The following is an 18627-nucleotide window of genomic DNA, read 5'->3' as shown; positions in this document are numbered from 1 at the left end:
GTCGATAAGCCAGTAACAATTCAAGAGCTAAAGGATGAGATAATTCGGCACATTAACGGCATAGAACCTCCATTATGCCTCAGCGTCATCGAAAATTTGGACCATCGGATGAAGGTGTGCCACCGAGGTCGCGGCGCCCATTTGGCCGATATTTTCTTCCACACATAATTGAGTAATACCAATACATCATAATAAAATAAAATTACAATAATTTCCTAAATAGTTTGTGTTTTATTCAAAATCAATATCGGCCCTTGAAATTTTAACCACCCTTTATATATGTTACAGCAGTAGGTTCGGCCGGGCCGAATCATAAATTCCCACCATCATGAATCAAAAAATTAGGGTTTCCTTTGAAATTTCAGTGGGGTTTGATGATAGATATTCTCCCAAGCAGAGCAGATCAACTAGTACACTTCCCCAAGATAAATTTCAAGATTTAACCTATGAAGACTCTTTATGGTCCTAAAATACATCTGGATTTCCAATTTCAGGCAAATTGGATAAAAACTACGGTTTCTATAAGCCCAAGACCCCAAATCGGGAGGTCGGCCATACCAAAACATGGACCGTTACTCACATTTTTCGGCACACCTCTTTATGGTCCGAAAATACCTCTAGATTTCCAATTTCAGGCAAATTGGATGAAAACTACAGTTTCTATAAGCCCAAGAAGTAAAATCGGCAGATTGGTCTATATGGGGGCTATACCAAAACATGGGCCGTTACTCACATTTTTCGGCACACCTCTTTATGGTCCGAAAATACCTCTAGATTTAAAATTTTAGGCAAATTTGATGAAAACTACGGTTTCTATAAGCCCAAGAAGTAAAATCGGAAGATTGGTCTATATGGGGGCTATACCAAAATATTGACGGATACTCACCATTTTTGGCACACCTCTTTATGGTCATACAATACTTCTAGGTTTCAAATTTCAGGCAAATTGGATATAAACTACGATTTCTCTAAGCCCAAGGCCCCAAATTGGGAGGTCAGTTTATATGGGGACTATATCAAAACCTGGACCGATATAGCCCATCTTCGAACTTGACCAGCTTGCAGACAAAAGACGAGTTTGTGCAAAATTTCAGCACGATTGCTCCATTATTGAAGATTGTAGTGTGATTACAACAGACAGACAGACAGACAGACGGACATGGTTATATCGTCTTAGAATTTCTCCCTGATCAAGAATATATACTTTATATAGTCGGAAATCGATATTTCGATATGTTACAAACGGAATGACAAACCTATTATACCCCCGACACCATTCTATGGTGGTGGGTATAATTATTGATTTCGATATTCCCATACGTTCAAAAATCCACAATGGATTTTTATATATTATAAAAATCGATTAAAATCGATAATTCTAGTAATCGATAAACGATTTAAAGTAAGAAGATAGATTAAAATCGAAGTGATCGAACAGAAAGACAATAGTTTCAATTATGGATATAATTTTAAAATGAATTTCTCTAGTATACAAATATCCATTTTTATACCCTCCACCATTGGATGGGGGTATATTAACTTTGTCATTCCGTTTGTAACACATCGAAATATTGCTCTAAGACCCCATAAAGTATATATATTCTGGGTCGTGGTGAAATTCTGAGTCGATCTGAGCATGTCCGTCCGTCCGTCCGTCCGTCTGTTGAAATCACGCTAACTTCCGAACGAAACAAGCTATCGACTTGAAACTTGGCACATGTAGTTGTTATTGATGTAGGTCGGATGGTATTGCAAATGGGCCATATCGGTCCACTTTTACGTATAGCCCCCATATAAACGGACCCCCAAATTTGGTTTGCGATTGCTCTAAGAGAAGCAAATTTCATCCCATCCGGCTGAAATTTGGTACATGGTGTTAGTATATGGTCTCTAACAACCATGCAAAAATTGGGCCGTATCGGTCCACTTTTACGTATAGCCCCCATATAAACGGACCCCCAAATTTGGCTTGCAATTGCTCTAAGAGAAGCAAATTTCATCCCATCCGGCTGAAATTTGGTACATGGTGTTAGTATATGGTCTCTAACAACCATGCAAAAATTGGTCCACATCGGTCCATAATTATATATAGCCCCCATATAAACCGATCCCCCGATTTGGCTTGCGGAGCCTCTAAGAGAAGCAAATTTTATCCGATCCGGCTGAAATTTGGTACATGGTGTTAGTATATGTCCTCTAATGGCCATGCAAAAATTGGTCCATATCGACCCATAATTATATATAGCCCCCATATAAATCGATCACCAGATTTGTCCTCCGGAGCCTCTTGGAGGAGCTAAATTCATCCGATCCGGTTGAAATTTGGAACATGGTGTTAGAATGTGGTCTCTAACAAACACGCAAGAATTTGTCCATATCGGTCCATTAATATGTATAGCCCCCATATAAACCGTTCCCCAGATTTGATCTCCGGACCCTCTTGAAGGAGCAAAATTCCTCCGATCCGGTTGAAATTTGCAACGTGGTGTTAGTATAAGGCCGCTAATAACCATGCCAAATTTGGTCCATATTGGTCTATAGTTATATATAGCCGATCCCCAATCACACAAAAATTGGTCCATATCGGTTCATAATCATGGTTGCCACTCGAGCAAAAATAATCTACCAAAATTTTATTGTTATAGAAAATATTGTCAAAATGTTATTTCTATAGCAAATTTTGTCAAAATTTTATTTCTATAGAAAATTTTGTCAAAATTTTATTTCTATAGAAAATGTTTTCCAAATTTTATTTCTATAGAAATTTTTGTCAAAATTTTACTTCTATAGAAAATTTAAACTTAATTATATACGTATTTAATCGGCCTTTTTTAGTTTAATATATACCACGTATGGACTATGTGGTGTATATTACGGTGTTAGGAAGTTTTAAGATACCTTGCCATCGGCTTCAGTAGAAGTTTCCATGCTATCCATGGTGGAGGGTACATAAGCTTCGGCCTGGCCGAACTTTCGGCCATATATACTTGTTAGTTTTTTTTACACCAGGTCACTTTCATGAAAAAGCAGTGATTTTCGATGAACTGGAATTTAGAAATCTTTATAGAAAAAAATTTTAAATTTATTTCATTTTGAATTATTGTTTAAAGTGTGCCACTTTTTTTTAATCATTGTGCCACGAATGGCAATTTATGTGCCACTTTGGAAAGACTTTATTAAAATCGATATAATTAAAAAAATCAAGAATTCCACATATCAATTAGCGATTTAATGTATGACGTAGAGGAGTGCACGTGACTCGAAATTGTCGTGACTCATGAAAATTTTCGTAACTCACGCGAAATACATTCAGAAATCGATAATGGATTTGATATATTAAAGGGATCGATTAAAATCGATATAATTAAAAAAATCAAGAATTCCACATATCAATTAGCGATTTAATGTATGAAGTAGAGGTGTGCACGTGACTCGAAATTGTCGTGACTCACGAAAATTTTCGTGACTCACGCGAAATACATTCAGAAATCGATAATGGATTTGATATATTAAAGGGATCGATTAAAATCGATAATTTCATTAATCGATAAACGATTAAGTGTATGAATAACGATTGGAATCAAAATGGTCGATTTTAAGTTAATTTTTTTATTTTGATTAAACTAAAACTTCAATTATGGATATATTTGTTTCAGAATAAAGTATCAGTTTAATATCATTTTACAAATAAATTCCTTCATTAGTATACAAAAATTCTTTAATACTGATTTTATATCGCTTTTTACGAGCGTAGGTTACGAACGTGATTTTCGATATACTAAAAATTATACTTTTAAAGGAAAAAATTTAATTTATTTCATTTGCAATTGGTGTTTTAAGTGTACCACTTTTTTTTAAATTAGTATGCCATGAATGACTTAATATTTCGATATAATTCAAAAAATCAAGAATTCCACATATCGACTAGCGATTTAATGTTTGCAGATCGATTTAAAAAAAATGGATATACAAAAATAAATATAAAATATATATTTTAAACATTTTTAATTAATAATTCGAAAAACCGATAAGAGATTTAATATATATGAAGATCGATTGAAATCGAAATGATCAATTTTAAAATCGATAAAAAAAGATGGATAGATTTTTGGTTGGGAACAATATAATTTTATCTAATTTTCTTATGATCCTTTGATTTTCTTATTTATATATTTATTTATTTTTCTCTCACTTAATTCTCTCTATCTTTTCCTATGTGCTCTAGTTATATATAATTTTCTTTGTTTTTTTTTGCATTTTTTCTTTTTTCTTTGCCTTAAAAAACTATTTAACAATTTCAATTGTTTATAACTAATTTAATTCCATTGTTTTGTCTTAATTTTCATATTTGGTTTCCTATTTATTTACTACTATAATGTATAGTAAAATTGTATTCCTTGAATTATTTGAATAGTCCGTTCTTGTTTTTTTTTATTTCTTAGGTTTCCGGTTGTAGTGTGGTTAGTCCTGGTGTGTCCTTTAGTTTTCGTATAGACTATCATCTGCACCTTTGCATGTATATGGTGTGATTTTAGTTGTGGTTGTTGCATTGAAACTTTTCTTATATTAAAGAAGATTACTGCGCTCCATGGGATATGGGTGGGGTGGTGGTGGTGGAATTACTTCTTATCTTTTCTTATGTGTTTTTTTTAATTTCTTCTATTGTTTGTGAAAGTTTTACATAATTGTAGTTTTGTTGATTTTTGGTTCATAAAAAGAGTATCTATGATTAGGTGTTAAACTCAATTATTAATTTGCAGATTGATGCTCTATTGTGGCATTATTATCCTAATTTTATTGAACTATTATATGTGGTGCTGACAGTAAAACTGTCACTGTGGCAATTATTGTGAATAGGGTGAAGACAATTAAACAAAATCTGAAAATAAGATATAAAAGTCATTAGAAGTTTGTTTATTGAAATTTTTAAATTTTTCAAAAAAAAAAAAAAAAAAATATTTGGAATAAAAATATTTGGATATAAATGTTTGCTACACAGAAAAAGAAATGCTTTTTAAATTGAAAATTGATACAATTAAATTTCAATTGAAATTTCTTCAATAATAGTTGGGATTGTATCACCAGTGGCAATAAAAAAATAATGGATCCTCTTAAGAAGTTAATAGATACAATTATTTTTTGCTTTAATAATTGAATGAATTTTTAATTGAATACTTTTTTAAAATTCAATTAAAATTTTAATTGGAGAAAATGCTGGCAATATTTTTTCTGTTTAATTAAAAAGTTAATAGATTCAATGAATTTTTGTTACAATTAAAAAATTAGTTTAAGCAGTTTTGAATTTTTAATTGAATATTTTAGATTCAATTAAAGTTTTAACTGGAAAAAAATTATTGGTGATATTTTTTCTGTTTAATTAAAAAGTTAATAGATATATTTAATTTTTATTATAAATAAAAAATTAGTTTAATCAGTTTAGAATTTTTGATTTTATTGAATTTTTAACTGAATATTGTTTTAAAATTCAATTAAAGTTTTAATTGGACAAAATTATAGGTAATATTTTTTCTATTTAATTAAAAAGTTAATAGATACAATTAATTTTTGTTATAATTAAAAAATTAATATGATCAGTTTTGAATTTTGAATTTTGAATTGAATATTTTTTAAAATTCAATTAAAATTTTAATTGGAAAAATCCAGGAGATATTTTTTCGGTTTAATTAAAAGGTTAATAGATTCAATTAATTTTTGTTATAATTAAAAAAATTAATTTAAGCAGTTTTGAATTTTTAGTTGAATATTTTTTTTAATGCAATTAAAATTTTAATTGGAAATAAATTACTGGTGATATTTTTTCTGTTTATTTAAAAAGTTAAAAGATTCAATTAGATTTTTTTATAATTAGAAAACAAGTAAGGAAAGTCAAAAGTCGGGCGGGGCCGACTATATTATACCCTGCACCACTTTGTAGATCTAAATGTTCGATACCATATCATATCCGTCAAATGTGTTGGGTGCTATATATAAAGGTTTGTCCCAAATACATACATTTAAATATCACTCGATGTGGACAGAATTTGATAGACTTTTACAAAATCTACAACACAATGTTAGTAAAAAAAATATTGGAAACATTTAAATCTGAAGCAATTTTAAGGAAACTTCGCAAGAGTTTATTTATGATTTATCGCTCGATATATATGTATTAGAAGTTTAGGAAAATTAGAGTCATTTTTACAACCTTTCGACTAAGCAGTGGCGATTTTACAAGGAAAATGTTGGTATTTTGACCATTTTTGTCGAAATCAGAAAAACATATATATGGGAGCTATATCTAAATCTGAACCGATTTCAACCAAATTTGGCACGCATAGCAACAATGCTAATTCTATTCCCTGTGCAAAAATTTCAACTAAATAGGAGTTAAAAATTGGCCTCTATGGTCATATGAGTGTAAATCGGGCGAAAGCTATATATGGGAGATATATCTAAATCTGAATCGATTTCAACCAAATTTAGCACGCATAGCTACAATGCTAATTCTACTCCCAGTGCAAAATTTCAACTAAATCGGACCAAGAAATTGGCCTCTGTGATCATATGAGTGTAAATCGGCCGAAAGTTATACATTGGAGCTATATCTAAATCTGAACCGATTTCAACCAAATTTTGCACGCATAGCTACAATGCTAATTCTACTCCCTGTGAAAACATTTCTACTAAATCGGAGCAAAAAATTAGCCTTTGTGGTCATATGAGTTAAAATCGGGCAAAAGCTATATATGGCAGCTATATCTAAATCTGAACCGATTTCAATAAAATTTGGCACACTTAACTATAGTGCTAATTGTTCTTCTTGTGCAAAATTTTCAGTAAATTAGGGTAAAACTCTGGCTTCTGGGGCCATATAAGTCCATATCGGGCGAAACATATATATATGTGAGCTATATCTAAATCTTAAACGATTTCTTCCAAAATCAATAGGGATCTATTCTGAGCCAAAACACATACTTGTGCCAAATTTGAAGTCGATTGGACTAAAACAGCGACCTAGACTTTGATTACAAAAATGTGTTCACGGACAGACGAACAGACGGACATCGCTATATCGACTCATGAGCCCACCCTGAGCATTTTTGCCAAAGACACCATGTGTCTATCTCGTCTCCTTCCGGGTGTTGCAAACATATGCACTAACTTATAATACCCTGTTCCACAGTGTGGAGCAGGGTATAATTAGTTTAAGCAGTTTTGAATTTTTGATTGAATATTTAAAATTTTAATTGAAAAAAATATTGATGATATTAGTTTTGTTTAATTAAAAAGTTAATAGATGAAATTAATTTTTATTACCATCAAAAAAAATAGTTTAATCAGTTTTGAGTTTTTCATGCAATACTTTTTTATAATTTGATTAAAATTTAATTGGAAATCATTGCTCGTGATATTTTTTCTGTTTAATTAAAAAGATAATAGATTCAATTAATTTTTGTTATAATTAAAAAAATTTAACTTTTTTTCAAATTTAATTAATATATTAATTGGGAAAAAATTACTTGAGATATGTTTTCTGTTTAATAAAAAAATTTAATAGATTCAATTGGATTTTTTTATAATTAAAAAATTAATTTAATCAGTTTTAAATTTTTAATGATTTATTTAGTTCTATTACAATATTAATTGAAAAAAATATTGATGATATTATTTTTGTTTAATTAAAAAGTTAATAGATGAAATTAATTTTTGTTATAATTAAAAAATTAATTAAATCACTTTTGAATTGAATATTTTTTTTAACTTCAATTAAAATTTTAATTGGGGAAAAATAATGGAGATATGTTTTCTGTTTAGTTAAAAAGATAATAGATTCAAGTAATTTTTGTTATAATTAAAAAATTAATTTAATCACTTTTGAATTGAATATTTTTATTAAATTCAATTAAAATTTTAATTGGAAAAAATTTTTCGTGATAGTGTTTCTGTTTAATTAAAAAGTTAATAGATACAATTAATTTTTATTATAAATAAAAAATTAGTTTAATCAGTTTTGAATTTTTGATTTTATTGAATTTTTAATTGAATATTGTTTTAAAATGCTATTAAAGTTTTAATTAGACAAAATTATTGGTAATATTCTTTCTATTTAATTAATAAGTTAATAGATATAATTATTTTTTTTATAATTAAAAAATTAATTAATTTGACAGTTTTGAATTTTTGTTTGATTATTTTTTTAAATTCAATTAAAGTTTTAATTGGACAAAATTATTTGTGAAATTTTTTTCTATTTAATTAATAAGTTAATAGACACAATTAATTTTTGTTATAATTAGGTTAAGTTAAAGTGGCAGCCCGATTAAATTTCAGGCTCACTTAGACTATTCAGTATAATTAAAAAAATAATTTGATCAGTTTTGAATTTTTGTTTGAATATTTTTTTTAATTCAATTAAAATTTTAATTGGAAAAAATTATTGGTGATATTTTTTCTGTTTAAATAAAAATTTTATAGATACAATTAATTTTTGCTATAATTTTTTAATTATAACAAATAAATTAGTTTAATCAGTTTTGAATTTTAATTGAATATTTGTAATTATTTTTTTAATTCCATTAAAAATGTAATTGAAAAAATTTGTTGGTAATATTTTTTTTGTTTAATTAGAAAGTTAATGATACCATTATTTTTTGTTATAATTAAAAAATTCGGTTAATCAGTTTTGAGTTTTTTATTGAAAATTCAATTAACATTTTTATTGATTTTTTTTAATTATAATTATTTATTAGTTCATTCATTTAAATTTTTAATCGAATATTTTTTAATATACCCAGCAAACAAAGCGTCGCCAAAAAAGTAGTGAAAATGTGGTGCAAAATTGGCGCAGAAGCGATGATTTTAACATGGGCTTGTCATAGGACGGATGTCCACCATTTCAACAGCCGTTGCACCGAATTTGCATCACTTCTTAAGGTGTGATGCGAATTCAGTGATTTGGATGTGAGTAAAGAAATTTTGTGATATTTTGACGAATAAATAATTTATAACTTTTTTTATGATTTTTATACATTATAACGCTTGTCTGGAACGTTTGACATCAACTATTTTCAAAAATTCGTAATTTTTGTACAAAGGATTTAGCATTATTTTATTAATTTTTACCCCCATTTTCATGAAGCTCCGTTAGTGCTACGTTAGGTTAGGTTAGGTTAGGTTAAAGTGGCAGCCCGATTAAATTTCAGGCTCACTTAGACTATTCAGTCCATTGTGATACCACATTTAACTAAAAGTACCTATTACATATGGGCACTTCTAGTCTTAACCACTGAACCTTCTCTATTATTAACTTTTGTGGAACCAACCAGATTGCTCCAAAAACATTAACAAACTGCTTAAGTTAACGTTTTCCAGGTCAGCCAGTAATCTAAAGCTATATGCTCCTAAAATTCGCTTACGCCTTACACAAAAAGCAGGACACTCACACAAGAGGTGTTTAATTGATTCCTTTTCCTCCACGTCATGACAGCTTATACAATAGTCATTATACTTCGCACCTATAGTTTTTGCAAATTCGCCTATCAGGCAGCGACCCGTTATAGCAGATATTAGGAGTGCTATCTGACGCCTTGAGAACACTAGCATATCTAGTGTGCGGTTTAAGTTTAAATGGGGCCATATTTGCTTGGTATCGTTACAACCCTTGCAATTTTCCCATCGAATATTGGCCATCATAACAGCCTTCTCACGCAGTAAGAGCTTGCAGGTGGCCAGAGGCATACCAACAGATTCTAGTTCCCCTGGAATATGTAAGGTAGTTCCTAGCCTTGCTAACACATCTGCTTCACAGTTCCCCGGTATGTTCCTATGACCAGGCACCCATATTAGGTGAATATTGTACTGCTCAGCCATCTCGTTGAGAGATTTGCGGCAGTCTATGGCCGTTTTTGAGTTAAGGAACACAGAGTCCAAGGATTTTATTGCAGGTTGACTGTCTGAGTATATATTAATGCCAATATTTGTTGGAACATTACTTCTCAGCCAATTCACCACCTCTCTTATTGCCAATATTTCAGCCTGAAAAACACTACAGTGATTAGGTAATCTTTTCGCTATTCGAATTTCCAGATCTTTAGAATATACTCCGAACCCCACTTGTCCATTCAATTTGGAGCCATCAGTATAGAAATCTATATATCTTTTATTCCCCGGGGTCTGTGTACACCACGCCTCACTGTTGGGAATTAGAGTTTCAAACTTTTTGTCGAAAAGTGGTTTTGCCAGGGTGTAATCCACTACGTTAGGCACATCTGGCATTACTTTGAGGACCGAACTATGACCGTACATTTTTTCCGACCACAGCGATAGCTCGCGCAACCGCTCAGCCGTTGTGCTACGTTAACTTACGAACTTTTTAACCGCATTATGAACATATCTGTCATCTTGCGTATATATTTCATAAGTCAGTTAGAAACTTAACTGCTGAAATTTATTCAGTTAATGTTAACGGAGAGAAGATATTTGCAATTTAATTTCTGTTAACTGACAGTTAAAGACTAATGGAGCTACATAAAAATGGCCGTTAATCTCTTTTTAGCCCATTTGAAACAAAAAAATTAAAATAATAAATCGAGTTTAGCCCATTAAAAATATGAATAAATCGAGTTATAAAAAATTGGCTCAAATGAACTTCCTGTGCAGTTAAAATAAAGAAAATCTTTGGAAGGACATATTTGGAAGTGCTTTTAAAGTTGTGCCTTAAGAAGAACTTCCAAATTTTTTTGCTGGGTATTTTTAATTTATTATTTTTTAATATTTTTTTGATATACTTAAATTTTTAATTGAAAAATATTGGTGTCATTTGTTTTTTTTTTTCTGTGTATAAACAAAATCCTAATATATGTCTTACCGATCCACAACCATAGCCGCGAATTTCCAATCACTTATTAGTTCTGCCTCATCATCTGCTTTGCGCATGCGCGCCGTTATAAATTGCAATTCTTTGAGAATTAAGTGCAAATCTTTGTGGTTACAGCCAATGACATTGTGATGCTCCTCCACCGTCGTGGGTCGTCCAAAACTCCTAAAAAACACACATACACAAAAATATTAAGAAATTAAAATTGCAAACTATGTATGGCCGTAATTTTGACGGGGGTGAATCTTAAATATCCACCACCATAAATCAAAAATATAATAGTTTCATTTAAAAATCACCTCCGTCGTAAGGGGTTACTTGAAAATATATAGAATTGTAAGTGAATTTTAAGAAACATACTCCTCAAGAAGATCGATTTGAATGGTGCACTTCCCAAAGTTCAAATTAAAGTTTTTACATAGGACGACTACATCAGATTCAGGAATCTTAAAAATCCCGTCTAAGCGTGCAGAAATCCGATGTAATAACAACACTCATATGATTTGGAATCTAAATGGATCGATCCACACCGTATTCGACACAACAAAATGGGGTAAAAAGTGCGGTTTCTAGAAGCCCAAGCAGTCAAATCTTAAGATTAGCCTTAAAGGGGGTTATACCAAAACATGAGCCAATACAAATCGTATTAGGCATACCAATTTATGGACCTAAAGTACTTCTGGATTTTCAATTTCAGACAATTCGGATGAAAATTGCGGTTTCTAGAAGCGCAAGATGTCAAATCGAATAAAAATTGTTTTGTGTATATGCTCAGAACCCCGATGTTTATACGGTTTATATGGGGGCTATATCAAAACCTGGGCCGAAATAGCCCAGATAAAAGATGAGTCCTAGCAGCAAGATAGGTTCATTGTTTAAGGTTGTAGCGTGACTACAACAGACAGCCAAACAGACCTCGTCATATCGTCCATGAATTTCTTCCTGATCAAGAATATCTAACTTTGTATAGTCGGAAATCGATATTTCACTGTGTTACAAACTGAATGACAAACTTTTTATACCCTCATCACAATTCTATGGTGGTGGATATATATATGATTAAAAATACTTACGCTGATGAGCCAATCGCCGTTTGTGACCCTGATACTGTATGCCGGAAATCATCATCTATATCCAGCACATTCGCCAGCAGAGATTTTGAGGAACGCTCTTTAAGCTCCAATTCTTTCATTCGATTCGTTAAGAGAATATGTTTCCTTGTGATTTTACGACCAGGTCGACTCATACGTAAAATCCAGGGCAACCATTGAAGGAATACAGAACGTATCTATAAAAAAAAAACAAGAAGGAATTCTTAAAAATGGAAAAAATGTATTTAGAAAAAATTAATCACTTACCCATGGTGGCATTTCATGTATATCGGCCGTACGATGATGGTAATTTAGTACCACAACCGTCAACACCACAGATGAGGCAACCATGAACATAATACAATTGAAATAGGTACCTAGGGTTTTTATTATTTGCCAAATAAGCAAAAAGAACAAAACAATATGGCGGGTTGTTTGGGTTTTTTAGAGGGAAATAGAAAAAAATATTGAAATTTAATTAATAACTTTATTTAGTTATATTGTTTTAAAACAACACACACACATATATGAAATTTAAATACGTGATAGATTTTTTGTGTTTTTTTTTCTTTTTTCTTGTTATTTAAATTGTGTTCTACTTCTAATGTTTTATTTTAATTTTTTTCTATAATAGAGGTTAGTGGGTTTTGAATAAAAATGTATATTTTTTTTGAGAGGGATAGATGATCTTTTTTTTTGTGTAATAAATAATAGTCGTGTTTTAAAATTTTTAAGAAAGGAAAGAGTGCTAAATGGTTTCTTTTGCAAAATTCAAAAATGCTTTTGTTTTCATCAACATGCAATCTGTAAAAAATCATGCCTTATATTAACTAATGCATACTCTATCAAACAAATTAAAAACTAACTAAATTTTCATATTGACTTTGAGTTTTTTTTTTAAATGCTAAAATATGTTTGAAATAAAGGGAAATGGTATTGGAATATATTTATTTTTTCCTTTTTTTCTTGAGAATATTAAAGTCTTTTTCCTCGGGTACATACAAAATATCCGTGGCTCAAAGAGTAAGTGTAAATGGTGAACTGCATATTAAAAAGTTTACTCAATTAAAATTTTCATTTAATATTGAATATTAATCAAGTAAAAATGTAATTGATTCAATTAATTTTGTAATAAAAACAAAAATCAATCACCGACATTAATTGTATCAAATAAATTTTTAATTTGGTCATTCAGTTTGTTGATTGATTCTATCATTTCTGTCATTGAAGAAATTGCAATTGATTGGATCAATTAATTTAGCGACATAAAAATCGCAAAATCAATAAAAAAAATTTTGTTTTTCTGATGATACCCAAAAAAGAGTGGCTGATTTGTAATGCAATAAAGTAAAGCGCGATATTTTTATTTTATTCTTCAACATTAAAATATATCGTAAATGAAATCAATTTTTTTAATTGTATTCTTCAAAATTGAAATATGTCGTAAATGAAATCAAATTTTGGAATCAGTTTAAATTCGTTCGACTTGGTTAACATTGGCACAAATTATTGCCTCCAAACGGCCGACAATAATTCGCTGGCAGAAAGTGACTCTGCGGTATTTTGGCCCATTTCGGCCGAAGATCCGTATTGAGATGATGGACAGTTTGATCTTTTTATTGCCAAGATTACTTTCCAAAATGCCCCAGGCCCACAAGACCAATGGACATTTTTGTGGCCATTGTGCGGTATAAATGAAGTGAGGAATGACTTATCTTAGTTGATGCGTCCTGAGTGCGATTGTGCTTGGAATGACCATTGTCAGCGGCTGAAATGTTTGCTTGCCCAGGGCTTCAACACTGTCTTTCCCGATAATATTCGGCATTTATTTTGGAGCCATGAAATCGACAAAATTTTCTATAGAAATATAATGTTGACAAAATTTTCTATAGAAATAAAATTTCGACAAAATTTTCTATAGAAATAAAATTTTGACAAAATTTTCTATTGAAATAAAATTTTGACAAAATTTTCTATAGAAATAAAATTTTGACAAAAATTTCTATAGAAATAAAGTTTTGACAAAATTTTCTATAGAAATAAAATTTTGACAAAATTTTCTATAGAAATAAAATTTTAACAACATTTTCTATAGAAATAAAATTTTGACAAATTTTCTATTGAAATAAAATTTTGACAAAATTTTCTATAGTAATAGAATTTTGAGAAAATTTTCTATTGAAATAAATTGTTGACAAAATTTTCTAATAAAATAAAATTTTGACAAAATTTTCTATAGAAATAAAATGTTGACAAAATTTTCTATAGAAATAAAATTTTGACAAATTTTCTATAGAATTTGACAACATTTCTACAGAAATAAAATTTTGACAAAATTTTCTATAGAAATACAATTTTGACAAAATTTTCTAAAGAAATAAAATTTTGACAAAATTTTCTATTGAAATACAATTTTGACAACATTTTCTATAGAAATAAAATTTTGACAAAATTTTCTATATAAATAACATTTTGACAAAATTTTCTATAGAAACAACATTTTAACAAAATTTTCTGTAGAAATAAAATCTTGAGAAAATTTTCTATAATAATAGTATTTTCAGAAAATTTTCTCTAGAAATAAAATTTTGACAAAATTTTCTATTGAAATAAAATTTTGACAAAAATTTCTATAGAAATAAAATTTTGACAAAATTTTCTATAGAAATAAAATTTTGACAAAATTTTCTATAGAAATACAACTTTGACAAAATTTTCTATAGAAATAAAATTTTGACAAAATTTTCTATAGAAATAAAATTTTGACAAAATTTTCTATTGAAATAAAATTTTGACAAAAATTTCTATAGAAATAAAATTTTGACAAAATTTTCTATAGAAATAAAATTTTGACAAAATTTTCTATAGAAATACAATTTTGACAAAATTTTCTATAGAAATAAAATTTTGACAAAATTGTCTATTGAAATAAAATTTTGACAACATTTTCTATAGAAATAAAATTTTGACAAGATTTTCTATAGAAATAAAATTTTGACAAAATTTTCTATTGAAATAAAATTTTGACAACATTTTCTATAGAAATAAAATTTTGACAAGATTTTCTATAGAAATAAAATTTTGACAACATTTTCTATAGAAATAAAGCTTAGACAAAATTTTCTATAGAAATAAAATTTTCGCAAAATTTTCTATAGAAATAAAATTTTCACAAAATTTTCTAAAGAAATAATATTTTAACAAAATTTATTATAGAAATAACATTTTGACAAACTTTTCTATAGAAATAAAATTTTAACAATATTTTCTGCAGAAATAAAAATTTTGAGAAAAATTTCTATATTAATAGTATTTTGAGAAAATTTTCTATAGAAATAAAATTTTGACAACATTTTCTAAAAATTTAAAAGTTTGACAAAATTTTGTATAGAAATAACATTTTGACAAAATTTTCTATAGAAATAAAATTTTGGAAAAATTTTCTATAGAAATAAAATTGTGACAAAATTTTCCATAGAAATAAAATTTTAACAAAATTTCTACAGAAATAAAATTTGGACAACATTTTCTATAGAAATAATATTTTGACAAAATTTTCTATAAAAGTAAAACTTTGAAAAAATTTTCTATAGAAATAAAATTTCGCAAAATTTTCTATAGAAATAAAATTTTAACAAAAATTCTACAGAAATTAAATTTTAACAAAACTTTCTATAGAAATAAAATGTTGACAAAATTTTCTATAGAAATAAAATTTTGACAACATTTTCTATAGAAATAAAATTTTGACAACATTTTCTATAGAAATAAAGCTTAGACAAAATTTTCTATAGAAATAAAATTTTCGCAAAATTTTCTATAGAAATAAAATTTTCACAAAATTTTCTAAAGAAATAATATTTTAACAAAATGTATTATAGAAATAACATTTTGACAAAATTTTCTATAGAAATAAAATTTTAACAATATTTTCTATAGAAATAAAAATTTTCAGAAAAATTTCTATATTAATAGTATTTTGAGAAAATTTTCTATAGAAATAACATTTTGACAACATTTTCTATAAAAGTAAAAGTTTGACAAAATTTTGTATAGAAATAAAATTTTGACAAAATTTTCTATAGAAATAATATTTTGACAAAATTTTCTATAGAAATAACATTTCCGCAAAATTTTCTATAGAAATAAAATTTTCGCAAAATTTTCTATAGAAATAAAATTTTCGCAAAATTTTCTATAGAAATTAAATTTTAACAAAATTTTCTATAGAAATAAAATGTTGACAAACTTTTCTATAGAAATAAAGTTTTGACAACATTTTCTATAGAAATAACGTTTTGACAACATTTTCTATAGAAATAAAATTTTGACAAAATTTTCTTTTGAAATAACCCGTACCATTACCATCGCCGGCGGTGGTCAATTTAAGGTTTACATTTTTAGCACACCTCTTTTGCATGAAAACCCGATCAAATTCACACTTTCTGCAAGCGAAGCGTGTGTGTAACTTTTTTGTGCATCGAAAAGCTCGTGCACTTTTAACTTTGTCATTCCGTTTGTAACACATCGAAATATTGCTCTCACACCCTGAACGAAACAAGCTATCGACTTGAAACTTGGCACAAGTAGTTGCTATTGATGTAGGTCCGATGGTATTGCAAATAGGCCATATCGGATCACTTTTACGTATAGGCCCCATATAAACGGACCCCCAGATTTGGCTTGAGGAGTCTCAAAGAGAAGCGAATTTCATCCGATCCGGCTGAAATTTGGTACATGGTGTTGGTATATGGTCTCTAACAACCACGCAAAAATTGGTCCACATCGGTCCATAATTATATATAGCCCCCATATAAACCGATCCCCAGGTTTGGCTTGAGGAGCCTCAACGAGAAGCAAATTTTATCCGATTCGGCTGAAATTTGGAACATGGTGTTGGTATATGGTCTCTAACAGCTGTGCAAAATTTGGTCCACATCGGTCCATAATTAAATATAGCCCTTATATAAACCGTTCCCCAGATTTGACCTCCGGAGCCTATTGGAGGAGCAAAATTCATCCGATCTGGTTGAAACTTAGTACGTGGTGCCACTATATGGTCTTTAACAACCATGCAAAAATTGGTCCATATCGGTTCATAAGTATATTCAGCCCTCATATAAACCGATCCGCAGATTTAACCTCCGGAGCCTCTTGAAGGAGCAAGATTCATCCGATCCGCTCGAAATTTGGTACATTTCGCTAGTGTATGGCCGATAACAACCATGCTAAAATTGATCCGTATCGATCTATATTATATATAGCCCCCATATAAACCGATCCTCTATCACAGAAAAATCACGATTGCCACTCGAGCCAAAAATAATCTACCAAAATTGTATTGCCATAGAAAATTTTGTCAAAATTTTATTTCTATAGAAAATTTTGTCAACATTTGATGTCTTTAATATGATCTTCCATTTGAGGTAGACTCCCCATATTTCAGTTCTGGCTCTATAATTACCGCACAAAAGTTTATATCGGTTCGTAATTATTTCTTCCCTATATATACCGGTCAAGAACTGAATATATACATACGTATTTATTCGACCTTTCTTTTGTCTACTATATATCCCGCATGGACTAACTTACAATTTAGAAGATGATGATGATGAAGTTTTAAGATACCATGCCATCGGCCGCAACCCAAGTAATTTAGTTGTGAATGACCGTGTTTAGTAGAAGTTTTTACACAATCCATGGTGTTGGGTACATAAGATTCGGCCTGGCCGAATTTACGGCCATATATACTTGTTGTAACTTCATTGGCTTTAGTCCTTGCTAAAATTGTCAAAATGTGTTGTATCAGTTCTTGCGATATATTAAGGTCCCGAGCAAATTTTCTACCACTGCGTCGTGGATTTCGATTAAATCTGGCCTTCACATTTCGGATCATTTCTGGTGGTGTTAACTTTTTTTTTTGTTTCGTCCACACTTTAGACCAGATGAAATACTGCTAGTGTCACGGTAACGAGCAATGCTACGAAAACCAAAAGATTTATTCGCATTTAAATGCTGCAAAAATAAAGCAATCATACTATCATGCTTTAATTCCATCACGAATAACTTTATCAAAATGTTTTTGTAAACAATAAAATTATCTTCTCTGGGGTAAATATGTGAGAAGTCAGACGACCGGTTTAGATAATAACCCGAAAGGGGTTGAAGTACATATCAGCCACCTTGTGTGTCCACGTCGAGGCTCAAAATTTTCAAAGTATTTCTACAGAATAAAGCAAACGAATGAATTTTCCTATGAATAAAAAAACTGGAAAGCCGGGTTTTCGTCTTATCGACTTTGTGTCAAAAAATTAAAAAATACTTTACCATTTTTTTTTTGAAAAAGGCGATGAGGTGAAAACAAAACATTCTAGTTTTGTATCCTTAGAAAATAAGACTGATCGAAAGTTTTAATGTTGTTTGAATGGTAATTGACAATAAAAGTAGTTTTTTTTAAAGAAAATTCCAATGTCAACCACTTAAGGAAAAAAAAATTGAAAAGTCTACTATTCGTCCAATCAATACAATGGCAAGGAAATACCCTATTTTTTCATTTTGAAAAGTCTAAAAATTATTTTTTTTTAAATAAGTTTTGGCAAATTGAAAACATTGTGAATTTTTAAATTTAAGTCATTTGCATACCCAGAAAAAATGTGTTTT

General features: G+C 29.3%; 1 protein-coding gene across 1 annotated transcript in view; it reads right to left on the bottom strand.

The window, feature by feature from the left end:
* Window positions 1-4613: 4613 nt before the first annotated feature.
* Window positions 4614-18627, bottom strand: part of LOC142224204 (neuronal acetylcholine receptor subunit alpha-7-like) — a 1091332-nt gene continuing 1077318 nt past the window's right edge. The window contains exons 12-15 of the mRNA XM_075293985.1: window positions 12235-12344; window positions 11950-12164; window positions 10868-11041; window positions 4614-4879 (exon numbers count right to left, since the gene is read on the bottom strand). Of these exons, the coding sequence (XP_075150100.1) occupies window positions 4795-4879; window positions 10868-11041; window positions 11950-12164; window positions 12235-12344 (584 nt within the window). The 3' untranslated portion in view covers window positions 4614-4794. The remainder of the gene's footprint in view (window positions 4880-10867; window positions 11042-11949; window positions 12165-12234; window positions 12345-18627) is intronic.

The sequence above is a fragment of the Haematobia irritans genome, chromosome 2 (genome assembly GCF_050003625.1).
Source record: "Haematobia irritans isolate KBUSLIRL chromosome 2, ASM5000362v1, whole genome shotgun sequence".
Lineage (NCBI taxonomy): Eukaryota > Metazoa > Arthropoda > Insecta > Diptera > Muscidae > Haematobia > Haematobia irritans.
Note: the sequence above shows the minus strand (reverse complement) of the source record. Positions and strands in the feature narration are given on the sequence as shown.